The sequence below is a fragment of the Nilaparvata lugens genome, chromosome 8, assembly GCF_014356525.2.
Source record: "Nilaparvata lugens isolate BPH chromosome 8, ASM1435652v1, whole genome shotgun sequence".
In the NCBI taxonomy this organism is placed as follows: Eukaryota; Metazoa; Arthropoda; class Insecta; order Hemiptera; family Delphacidae; genus Nilaparvata; species Nilaparvata lugens.
The window spans coordinates 43694288-43708095 of record NC_052511.1 but is presented as its reverse complement, the minus strand read 5'-3'; the positions used below and the strand labels follow the sequence as shown (position 1 = coordinate 43708095).

Here is a 13808-nt window from a genome sequence, read left to right as displayed (position 1 = left end):
TTCATTTATATTCAATGGATATAATTTTTAAAATTTGATCATAAATTGATGTTACGAACAAGAAAGAAACTTGCTGTTGAAAATACTGTACATGGTAAATTATTATTCCAGATAAGAGCATTTGAATTATTTATTATTCAATTCATTCTATAAAATAATTGTATGCTACATTTTATGTATATTCCAATTATGTATTTGAATATTTCCTTATTTTTTTATTGTTCTCCATTTGTATACTTTGAATCAGATTAATTCAATCCATCCAATGTAAGCTATTTGTTTTTGTACTTGTTGATCTGTTCTTTAAAGAAAAACTATTTTGTAGCTCATGTATAAAATTTTTATTATACTTGCCTCTCAATTTGGTTCAATAAAAATCTATTCATACACTTGCTACCTTGCATTTTAATTAAAAAGTCTTGTAATTACTAATAATTTTTATATCACGAGCGGTACCAGCAATAATAGACCTAGTATATAGTCTCATTTCCCAGGGAAGTAAACATTTTCTATTTTATCGTAAAAAACGAATATGAAATATAACATTACACAGACAACAAATTATTCAGCTAGGATTGTGAAAATACAATAAAAACTTGATTGGCAAGAGCAAGCGGCCTTAACGTTAAGGATAGGTCACTCAAGCTTTCGTTCAGAAACTCACACTGTAAAAACTTTCTTCAATAAGACACTGTGTGTCATTATATTTTCGAAACTAATACTTCTACTACTAATACTAGTAATAAACTAATACTTTATTTTTGAAACTAATACTACTACTTTTTGTACCGTGCAGACTGAAGAGCAACAGGTATTTTATTGAACATCTTCAGTGCCAGTGCAGGGAAACAGTCCTCTATTTTGGATAGTCTACATCTAGGTATGTCAATGTTCGCCATTTTATAAAAATAATTGAAAAATGCATGTTGCCAATATTGTGATAAGTGTTGAAGTGCCTTGATGGAAGCAGATGTGTTTAAAATTGTGAACTTTCTTGTGAGAATACTACAATTTTTTTCATTCTTGACAAACTATTATTTTCTACATCGAACGACTTTCAATTGTAAATTGACACATACCAAGCTAAGTTATAATAGCGGTAAACATTGTACGACTTCAACCAAACCTTTATCAGCTTTGTAAAACTGGCATAATTATAAAAAATTGTATAATCCCTATGGTTAGCAAAAATAAATATCGAGGAATATACAACTCAGATATTTTTATAAATTAAAATAGTGATTTTCTCACAAAAACTTCTAAAAGTTTAACCCAAGGTGCGGAAGCATTTAGGATTGAAAAAATACATACTAGAGATTTTATAAATGTAGGCCTAACACCTACAAAAATGATACAATAATACACTGGGATATGGTACACCCCAACTTTATTTCTTCTAATAATTCCTATAAATTCTAATAATTGAAAAAATTATTTCTACAGATCTTTTAGTTGTTATTATTTTTATGGCCTGATATCACTTTTAGTGACAAAAACATTATTGTATAAATATTTTTACTTTTGGTTTCTCTGATCTTTGTACTTTTTTCCGTAAAGTAAAAAAATGGTTTAGGCCTACCATAAAATCTCTTTACTTGTATGGGCTACTTTTTTGAAAATGATAGAAAACATGATAATGGTTTACCATTAATATATTTACCTGCACTTTCTAGTCAAAAATGAGTACCTAGGGTAGGCTATAACGTTACTTTCATTCAGTAGGCCTACAGTACCGTGTAAGTACTGAAAAGAGTACGTAGGTGCAAAAGATTGGATTATGGGGTAATGCCCAACAAAAAGTTCGTATTTTTCGAAAAAATATTAGAATACTCAGGTATAAGTCTACAAATTTATATTTCATAAAATAACTGATTAAATATGCGGAAAATCCATACTAAAATAATTTTGAATAATTATCTAGACATTCCATTACTTTCAAAACTAGATACATTTATTCATTCTATGAATTTTTTGTTAGATAAATTGAGTAAAAGTCGAATCTGGATTATCCTGTAAATTGTAATTTTTTCAGGTGGAACACCTCAACACCTGCATAATATTAACAAAAATCCTACAAATAAAAATGAAGAAAAAGTAAATTTCTAAACAAAAATTACACATTTTTTTAATAGTAACTTATGCTGAACTTGAAAAATTGCATACGTTAATATAACACTGGGGTTTATCACACCCCAGAGCCGACAGTTTTCTTTGCTAACTGAGCAGTAGTACCTCTCTGGCAGTACACTGACAGTCAGTGCCAATGGCAATGGTGCAAATACATCAGAATAATGCAAATTGAATTTACAATGTATATTGTGTGGAATATCCTAATGATAAAAAACATCTTTGGGGTGTCGTTCACAACATTGTTGTATTTAAAGGAAAGTTATCATTTATTGCAAGCATATTATCAAAAACTTTGAATTTCTAATGATACATGAGCTGTTGGTTTTACAACCAACACACACTGATTTGTGAAGGTACCGTACCTTATTCAACATTTCGTCAAAATGAGTTTTTTCACTTTTCCTTTCAAATTTTTACTTAGGTATAAAATATTTATAAGATTCATGTTAGAGCTTAGTAATTTTTTTCTATTTTGAAACTCGCAGTATTTATTTACTTAATGAGAATTGAACTACATTGTCAAGAAACTTACTTTATTGTAGGAAATATATTTCAAATACTCGCGCTAATAGATTCAAGCACATCAGCTGATGTTTAGCCAATCGTATGCTCTGATTCCTCTTCCCACTCTTTCGTCTATCCTTTCCCAGTTTGCTCTCTGTTGAGTGTTGTTTTCAATATTGGTCTTGGTTGTTGAATGTTTTGAGGTTGTGAACCCAGTACATTACTACTTCTTGCTCAAGTCTCAAGTGTTTGCTTTGAACTTTATAAAATATGTGCTAACTATTCTGATAACGTTTTTGTTTAACGTCATGGTTAACTCTCATCCCAAATGTGAGGTGATGAAGTATTTTTTCCCTTGAAGTTATCTACTATAATTAAAAATGCTAATGCATTGTGCCGAGTCAAATAGACTGGAAGACTGATAAACAGTTATTCTACTCTCCACACGGAAATTCATTCGTAAATGCTAGCCTTGAAAGTGAAAGACAGCATAAGCTTAACTGTAGAAGTTATATAGGTACCGTATTGTATTGCATTGAAAAAGTATTTTGGCTTTTTAGGAACCATGGAATTGAAATACTTATCTCTTTCCGCAAATGCGGTATATATAATGGGCTTTTTCCTGTTAAACTCGAGCGTTTGTGGAGAAAGAAATAGGGTAAGTTTTGTTTTATATCTGCTTATTGCTAATATCTCATTTATTTGTTTACCTATTTCGCTATATTTTTAATACTATTTTAGTTATCTGACCTCTATCGCCTCACCATATTTTTTAAAATACTTCAGTCTTAGACACTTGATAACTTACATTTTAGTTATTTTAATTGAAAATTCGTGAGTAAAAACACATAATTTTTTTTTATAATGACTTGACTAATATTTAACTTGCTACATATTAATTTCAACGTTACGAATTTACTTATTGAACTGTACAGTGGCGTAGCCAGAAAAAAAATGGGGGGGGGGATTATTACATTGGTGTAGAAAGCACAAACTTTGAGGGTGACACCGGATGGTGTGGGGGGTATGGAATATCCCCCACCAAAAGGGGGGTCCGGGGGCCCTACCCCAGAAAATTTTGTGCGATTTTACGCAATTTCCACTTAAAAACAAACATTTCACTCACGTTTTTTTGGTGATCAGTAGGCCACTTATTATTTTGATTTTCCCTTTAGAATTTCACAGACCTATTGGTTTTTCAGTAAATAACAAATATAGTTCGGAATAAAGTAGAATTTTATTTGTCATTCAATTTTTTTAAAATAGTGATTTTATAGAAGGCCTACTCATTACTATTTTCATAACAAGCTAGATTGCTTAAATTTTGGCTCCAATAATGCACCATTTCAACCAACTTTATAGGCTTAGTTTTTACTTTACTTTCAAATATTAGAAGGATGTGTCCCTCCTGTCCACGGTAGAAACTATGCCCGTTCATCATAACTGTGAAATATTCGGGGGCGTTCTCTAGAAGATGCTGGAGCTTTGTTTAAGGATATTCATGAAACTGGATTTACTATAATCAACTAGAGCAATAGTAGCTATAGCCTATTGAATTTCTTTATAATAATAGATGGTAAAAAGTGATCTAACTTTGAAGTGCTATCTGTAGTTCCTCTATCCCCTGCTATGTTACCCCTACGCACTAGACCACTGGTCACTGTCTATAAGAAAATAGCTCATTATTATTATCATTGCTACGGTACTGCAGTGCTTTTCTCTAATATATTTCTCGACTTACATAGTACAATTTAACGAAAATATGGTATTAGATGCCAATTTTTGTGGCTGATCCAGCCACAAAAAAATCAGGTTCCATATCCCCCCCCTGGATACGCCAATGGAACTGTAATATAATAACATGTAAATTTCAATCTAGTGTTTGTAATTTGCCAGGAAATATTTATACCTGAGGCGGATACAAAGAGGTACTGGCGGTAATGGCTTCTATGAAATAGCCATTTCTGGCGTAATAAGCTCTTCTTAAATTAATGCCTACGTCAGGTTTTTTTTACACTAACAGAAGAGAGGCCTACGCTATCTCACTCCCCCAGTCTTAGTAGTCCAGTCCAATGATAATATTTGGGACTATTTTCAAGTTTTTCCATTATTTCATAAACCTCCGGTTTTTTGTAAGAAAGCAATCTTTAACGTCACAATTATGTATACATACGGTTTATTTATGTATACATATATATATATATAGAAGACACTTTAAAGTTTGTAATATAAATTAAAACAGGAGACACAAGACATAAATAGATTGAAAACACTTTAAAACTTACATTAGAAATGGGGGAAATTTTCGGAGACTGAGGCTCCTTCCTCAACCGAGCAGACTGCAGTTTTGAATCCAACGGTCGACCACAGAGTACGCTGTACTCTGTATGGCGTACTCTGTGGTCGACCGTTGGATTCAAAACTGCAGTCTGCTCGGTTGAGGAAGGAGACTCAGTCTCCGAAAATTTCCCCATTTCTAATGTAAGTTTTAAAGTGTTTTCAATCTATTTATATCTTGTGTCTCCTGTTTTAATTTATATTACAAACTTAAAAGTGTCTTCTGTTCACGGATAGATTAAAAACACTTAAAAACTTACATTTAAACGAGAATTTTCGGGGGCTGGGCCCCCTTTGTCAATCCGTGTCGTGTGTATCCTGTTTATATTTTTATTACAAAACTTTAAAGTGTTTTCTGTTAACTGCTACTTATATATATAAAACCCTTCTCGGTTGAGAAAGGAGACACAGTCTGCGAAAATTTCCCCCATTTCTAATGTAAGTTTTCAAGTGATTTCAATCTATTTATATCGTGTCTCCTGTTTTAATTTATTTAAAACATTATTTTTATATTAAGAAATTAATAAAAATACTTGCGCAAGTCTTAAAAATGGTATAAGAAATATTTTATTGAATAGGAACGAGTCGATTTATATATCAAAAGATACACCAATTGAAAGAATATTAAGTTCTAAGCTAATAATACAAATGTTCACATGATCATTGATTTTATAATATAATTTGTAATAATATAATGTAGCTCTGGTTCATTGGATAAATTGATTTATCTAATTCCATCAGGTGCCGAATCTTACACCCTGAGATAAATGTATTTATTATAAAGAAATTTATTGGAAACTACAGAAATTAATATATATATTTAATCATTTATTTGTCAATTTATCATGCTCGGAGTTGGGAAGTAATATATAAAGTAGGATTATCCAAATCGACAAGCAACAGCAAGTTGATGTCAAAGCTACATGCAGATAAATGCATATGATCAATGAAGTGAAAAGCACATGGTAAAGTTTCGTGCTATAGAACTGGAAAATAGTAATGATCTGTGATATTTCGTTCTTGTTTCATTGTATATTTTGTTGCTCTATATATTTTCTATATTGATCTAACTTTGAGATTATTTGTTTAATATATGTATCAAATTTTTCATGGTGTACCATTCATTTTATTCCCCAATACCAAAGGATACAAATTATCCTTTTTTTGAAAAGGATTCAAATTATATTAATTATCAGTATTAAATTATTGTGAGAGCTCCTGAATGAGCCTATTAGGATCTTGGAGAAATTATAGCCTAGAAAACCACGACCAGATTTTATAGTTATTAATTCTCATGCTCTACCGATTGACGCCAAGCAGGAGGCAAAGCGTTATTCCATCAAATAACAAATCATTACAAAAATGTACAAAAATCATATATTTACAAAAGTCACACGAAAGAAAAGATTCTGTTTCAAAATTCAAGACCAAGTACCATTTTTTCATATCGGATTACCGAGATACACAGCTTTCAATATAGGAAAACTTTAAAAATACCTCTTTGGAAACTTGTAGCTAGAAAATCATAAATTGTAGAAACCTGCGCGATCACTTAATTTATTGAAAATTTTATTGTTATTATATTTTGTAGAGAATGCTTTTTTCGAAAACCCCAAGGTTTCTAAATTAAATTAAAAACTTGAAAAGTCCCAAAATTTGTGGTTTTAGGGGTGAAGCCGTACTCTGACGTGTTCGCGAATTCAAGATTCAAATTCAGCGCCCCAAAATACGTACACAACCAACGAGAAAAATCTTTTGGGACTGTTTCCTGAAAAAATGACAATTTGACTGGACTATAGTGTCCCGGACACTGGAATCTGGTGTCTTGACCGGTGTCCCTACTGTAATGAAAGCAATAACATGAATGCTCCTTGGCTCGCTATCTCGCTCGAAGTGGGGGAGTGAGGAAGCGTCTGTCTAACTGGTGTTCCAGTCTGGTATCATAATTTAATACAGTTCTTGAAGAATCCTCATTATTTTTTATATTAAAAAAACAGAATCATAGAAAATCAAGATACTAGAGAATCTGATTTACCTATCACCAATTAAGGTGCCAACTATACGAGCGTCATAGACGCGCTGAATTTATTCGGCGTGTATTCAGAATGCATAGTCTCTTGAGCTGGATTCGCACACAACAGTGAAAGTGTACAGTGAAAATATAATTCTCACGAGTTCTAATAGGACTATTCCCACTCAGCACGGCCGAGTGAGTATGAATAATACCATTAAAACTTATGGATATTATATTGTCACTGTTGTATGCGAATGCAGCTTCATAGGTCGCACCTATAGTTTTCATTATAAGAGAAAATGCATCATGTAAAAGAGGTGAAAAATTTAGCGCGTCTATGACGCTCCACAGTCGTATATAGGAAGAGCTGACAGGTCTAGACTATTTACCCTCTTTGATTCTAACTTCCCAAGTACGGTAATAAATAATGCAATTCATTGATTCTTGTTAGTATAGGTAGAATGACTTTGACGTATTCCTTTCAAAGTAATTAGTTTTTGTTAACTGTTCCAGTCTTGCGTGATAAGATAAATAATAACTTTGCCATAGAAGCTGCTAGAACTACTGTATGTCATTAATTATTTCAAGTATTTCAGACTGAATTCCTATTGAAAGTTGCAATGAAATTTGAAATAATATCAATCAACTGTGAATAATAAATTACTGGTTCTAGCAAATCAACAATAATATTTTGAATACTTTATTATGAAAATTTCAATTCAAGCTCTTCATAAAACTATATTAATTTATGTATAGTAATCTTGAAATATTCAAACAATGGATTCACCGTTCAAGGACATGACCCTGACTATTTCGTTCTACCCTAGTCCTCTGTTCCCATTATGTCAGAAATGAATTGACAATTTCCTATAATTAACTTATACCAATTTCTGGAGTGAAGGAGTTATTGTGAAATGTGAAAATGGCATTTCATATATATAGTATTGATACTCATTTTTCCTTCTTTTCTTTCTCAGATGCAGATAATATCTTTGTTAATCCTCCTACCAATTGGACATTTCTACAAATTTTAAAAATCACTGTACGGTATCTGAACACCTAGTTTTAATTGGAAAGGTTTGCCATTCGAATGTGTAATTATCAAACAATACAACACTGCCAGCTCTGTCATTCCTGATATTTGTTCGCTGCCTAATTCAAGTTCAATATTTGCTATTCAATACAAACTCCACAATCACACACTGTTGTGTTCTGGTTTGATCACATACGATCAATACAAACAAGTAATGTGAATAAAAGTATTGGCTAAACAAATAATATCCTAAATTCATTAGCAATTCATTCTTATTATATGGAGATATGTAAGTAAGACAAGTAAAGCTTTCAAACTTTTCTTAAAAGAAACAATATAATAATTTATTAAAACATTTTGTAACATATTGAAGAGCCTAATGCCATATTATATAAACCCATTCAAAAGTGTAACAATAATCACACTGATTAACTCTTATAGTGCCGAAGCATTTGGTACACTGTAAGTAAAACATCAGAATTAACAATGAATTTCAATCTCAATGAGCAGAAATGGGCCTTTAGACATTCTACCATGTAGCATATTGATGTGTATCCCTCACATTAGATTAACCTACTTTGCACGGTAATACTCAAAAACTTATCATTATTCAAATTAAACCAAGCTCCAACAATGGAGTTTTATCTCAGTTAAGACAGAGTGAATAGACAACAGTTCAGTTTTCTTTTGAATTGACAAAACTGTAATTTAACAGGTTATTACGTTTAATCTATATAGCTAGCTCATCAGAAAACATGAAAGGCTCAACAAAATCATGACTTACAGCTGCAGGGAGGTAACGGAACAATAATATTAGAAATCCCAGTTTCCCAGATCTCAATTATGTTAAAACTGTTATCGATTAAAAACAGAACCTACTTTAAAAAACAACTGTTTCCCCATGGCCATAGAATATATTTTTCTTTTCGATTTACATTATTATTGTAGAAAAAAGTATGCTATTTTCCTCTTCTGGAAACTGTGTAATAATCAAATACTAACGCTATTTACATTTTACTTGGAAAAAAATATCAAGTTAGGCTCAATTTGATTTTCAAAATGTTTGTTTTGTTTCTAAATTCGTTTCACATCTATCGCAGTACCTAATATGAAAAGGGAATGTGGCGATTTTGAATTGCTACACTATAAAAAATCAAGCCACTATAATTAAAACTCTTTCAATATCTAACAACTTAATTACTGTATTTAAAACTCTTTTAATATATAACAACTCAATTACTGTATTTGCTAATGTATACTTGATCATGAATTTTGATTTTCAGATTTTCAATGATCCACAGCAAATAGGAGACGCTGATCTAGTTACTTGGTCCGGCCTATCCAACGAAGATAGATTCAAAGACATTCTATCACATATTTTGAAACCAAGAGTGGTGGGAACAAAAACACACAAGGAAGTTCAAAATGTGAGAATCATCGACTTATTATTTATTATGGTATAATTTATTATAAGAGTTTTAAGTTATGTCCTTCCAAAATCACTAATGGTCCGGACCAAACACTGTAGGTCCATCATCTTTTCCCACAGTTTGGTAAAACTAGACTAAACTTCGATTTTAACTGCGTTATGTCAACATTTTGTTTATAATGCGATACATGTAGGCATCATGCATATTTTTTCTTTTTTTATCCGTTTAAATTAAATTTCTCCGTGTTTCGATTATCACCTAAATCCTATATCGATTGTCAAAGAAATGTTTTCGTCTTTTCAAGGTCAATTATTTTCAGTAAATCTACGAGTAAACTTTATTAAAAATAAATACTTTTAAAATACTGAGTGCTTTTATTTGTTTTAATTATTAAGATACACTTTTCTCGCAAAGTGTGAGTGATATTTGTAGATAATGTAATTTATGAAGATTGAAAAAATATAATCATATCACATGAATAACAAATGGTCCTATTAATTGAACAAAATCCTTCACAACCATAAATGGGTCTAAATCTTGATGAATGAATAAGTACGGTAAATAATAGAACAAACGAATGAATGGTTATAGCTTTATATCTAGATAAATAAATAATTGACATACATACGTTATATTTAATAATGACAGTTGTATTAATAATGTTATTAATGTAGATTAAAAACATTTCATTATGCTTTTTTCTCGATGAAATATGAGAAATAAATAAATATGATGGTTTCTTGATCCATTCTGAGCTGCGATGTATTAACACACTTTTTTTCTATGTATCTCACATGACATGCAGTCAGATATTCAAGTAAATAATCAAAAAAATTTTCCGAAAGTAATACAGTCAGTAAGTAAAAGATTTTGATTATTTACTTGAATATTTGACTGAATGTCGTGTGAAAATATTTGAAATTGAGTTCAAATCAAATCAAAATCCATTTATTGCCAAAGACAAATTAAAAATTGTACAGGCCACGTCATGAAAAAATTACATAAATCATTACATATGTAATCATACAACATAAAAACAACAAGAAATCATCACATCAACGTCTTAAAAATTCATTATATTGTGGGCAAAATATTCATCATTGGTATAAAAACAGTTTCTTATTAGAAAATCCTTAATTTTAAGTTTGTATTCACTCACTAGTAAGCCTCTTATATGTAACTGTAACTGATTATAAAACCTAATTGCACAAGCCCTAAAACTAACATGACTAGATTTGTATCGACAATATTCGTTTCTAAGGTTCAACCTATTTCTTGTGTTGTGCGAATGAACATCAAAATGACTAGAGAATGAGAGCAAGTTAGTCTTTACAAATAATAAACATTGAAAATAAAAATACACGGCAAACACATAATTCTCAATCTAACAAATAGCGGTTTGCAGTGCGTAAGGGGAGGAACATTACACATGGTTCTTATTGATCTTTTTTGCAACACAAAAAGTGAATGGGAATCACTACAATTGGCCCATAATATTGCTCCTTACAAAAGATGTGAATGCACATAACTATAGTAGACATTTACTAAAAATTTTTGAGACACTATTTCCTTTAATCTTCTCAACATAAAAACACCTTTTGTTACCTTGGGGATAGTACAGTCAATATGACCCTTCCATTTCATATTATTCTGTTTATTGATGCCTAGAAATTTGACTCATTTGTTTTAACCTTCTTTAACCTCAAAATTGTTCTAGCAATCAGATTTTTAACTTAAATATGTGTAATGCACATTGGGTAACGCTAAATGGACTAGCACTAGCAAGTTTGGCGGTCAGACAAACTTATGCTCCCCTGACCGAAAACTACACAACATCTCAAAAAAATTGGAAATATACAGTGTATATCTAGGCATTTGAGACTCATGAGCTATATATCTGTTGTGTATCTGCCATAAGCTGAATAAAATTAAATCATCACTCATTTCCAAGGTCACAACCCCATTAAGCACTGCAGCATCTGGTGGTCACAATGTGGCCTATTAGGTCTTGTTGAGAGGTTTGTTTTCTTTTTATTTTAGGTAATATACTAGTAATTTATTTTCAAAGAATGGGCTATTACTCGCCTACAAATTGTTATAATATGTCTTTTGAGAAATTGAGTTTCTCCTGAGATGAGGTTGTTTCGAATAAGATTGAATTTTTCAATGTATAAATGTGCAACCCGATTTGAGACTCAATATGGTTGCTTGATTAACAGAGCTGTCATGATAATTAGAGGTTACATTGCCATATTCTATAGACCTTGCCCAATGTAATATATCAGCTTAAATAAGGAAACTACTTTTAAAATTATTTAAATAATAGGTTTCCTATTACCTTTGGTAATTATCATTTATTAATATAAACGAAATTTTCCCTAAGTACTATGAAAGTGGAATGAAAATATAGCAAGCTTCAACCTTTGTGAAGTCTTTAATAATTAATAAAATTTAATTCATCTAAATTTGTCATGTGATATGTCACTAGATAAATCCACCTCGGTTGCTTAAATAATATTTAAGCAGATTTCAACTACTTTTCATTGAATAAAAAATTAGTCGATTATTAATCATCACTGGCTCTTGAATATTTTATCAAAAATAGCTGTAGTCAGCCAGTGAATACCAAAGTTATTGTCATAATCACTAATTTTATTTCATTAATTTTATTAAAAATTGTGAACTTACCCGTAGTTTCGTTTACTACATAATTTGTTAGGGTTAAGCCACATAAAGCATTTTTCAGGCATGTTTGCACTGGCGCGGACGGGTCACCATTGTTGTGTAGCTGCACTATTTGAGTAAATTCTCAATTTTTCAATCAATAAGTGTTTGTGACAATACAGAGTCATTATAAACATGATTTTCCTCTTGCTGGACTCTCTTGGCTTTTTAGAACTCAATACAATTTTAGACTGAATAATAAGCTATAAATACAAAGTTTATCAAACTTTGACTGATTAAGTGTGGTTAGAAGGCAGTTAATCTATATGTGCAGCAAGTTCATAAATGTATTCCTATATAATCTGGAAAATAAAATTAGTTATTATTAAACAATCTATGACTGGATAATGGACAACTGTTTCTTTTCAGTAGCCAAAATAAAGTATTTACAGAAGATACTCGGTATAGAAAAATGGTAGTAGAATTATAAGAATGAATAGTAATAATAATATGAAACGGCCTCCGGCTGGCAGTAGGCTACTCGTGTGCCCCTTTGTGGAGGGGATGACTGGAAAGGCGCCGGACCGCTTCTCGGCTGGCAAAGCCTACTCTGTTCGCTATCCAGTTAGTATATAGATCGTTAATCTCCACCAACTCTGGACCCCATCAGGCCTTCCCACACCCTTCAGCACTTCCATTCTAAATCTCTCCTGTATCTGACCATCGACTAACTTGCACCGCTTTATACGACATTCCTTCTGAGCATTCTGCTTTCGTATTCCTCTCTTTGCCATCACCATCAGTTTATGTTGTGCAGCTACATTTCCACCATTAACAAACTTCATGTCCTTTACTTCCCTCAGATAATCCCTCCGCCACAGTATGTAATCTATCTGGCGACTTTGTCCTCCACTCCTATAGGTTATTTGCTAATAGAACTATTCGGGACATATAATATTCTCTCTAGAACATTGAAAATATTATTGAAAATGTATAAAGTTATTGAAAAGTATTTTGTCAGCTGAATGCAAAGACTTTTTGTAGAAATCTAGGAAATTATTGGGTCTCTGTCAATTTTATCAACGTTATAGAATATCAGTCGCGCGGAACGAAACGTTAACTTTTCTATACTTCACAATTTTTAGCGGCTATTAATCTAATACTTCTTTATCTTTCAGTCAAATTTTCCAACTCATTATTTATTCTGTGTTGTAAATTATACTGTATCTATTCATTGCATAACTCGTTGCCGTATCGGGCCAGGAGTCACGTTTTATAATAATAAAATGCTCTATTTCACAAATCAGAAAATCATTGATTTTCAGATTTTTTCAACAATCACAATTAGAACTATAACACTAGACAACTTCCCGCCTTGTTTTGCGTGGAATTCATGTTCTTTTCCTAGTCTCAAGATAGTGGAGATTAGGGAATACATAATTTAAGAGATTATCATTCAATTCCGTGGCTATTTATTTTATTTCAAATAATCTTCAAGGTTGTGAAAATTACCAAGTAAACTTTTGCGTTTTCTATCACCAAGGAAATGAATGAATTATCTTGAAAATGCTTCAATTCTGCATCATTTAAACTACTGTGTGTTTTAAAAAACTATTTGTCAAAAAGTTGTCCTATAAAATTATCGAATCTCAACAAAACGATTACTCAACTAAAGTATATTCATTCATTTACTTAT

The 13808-nt window shown here is 31.4% G+C and overlaps 1 protein-coding gene across 1 annotated transcript; it reads left to right on the top strand.

Moving 5' to 3' along the window:
• The first annotated feature begins 2780 nt into the window (after window positions 1-2780).
• LOC120352754 lies at window positions 2781-9637 on the top strand. The gene is made up of 2 exons (XM_039434856.1): window positions 2781-3292; window positions 9302-9637. Exons 1-2 carry the CDS (start codon window positions 3200-3202, stop codon window positions 9479-9481), a joined length of 273 nt encoding a protein of 90 aa, XP_039290790.1. The 5' UTR covers window positions 2781-3199; the 3' UTR covers window positions 9482-9637.
• The last annotated feature ends 4171 nt before the right edge of the window (window positions 9638-13808 follow it).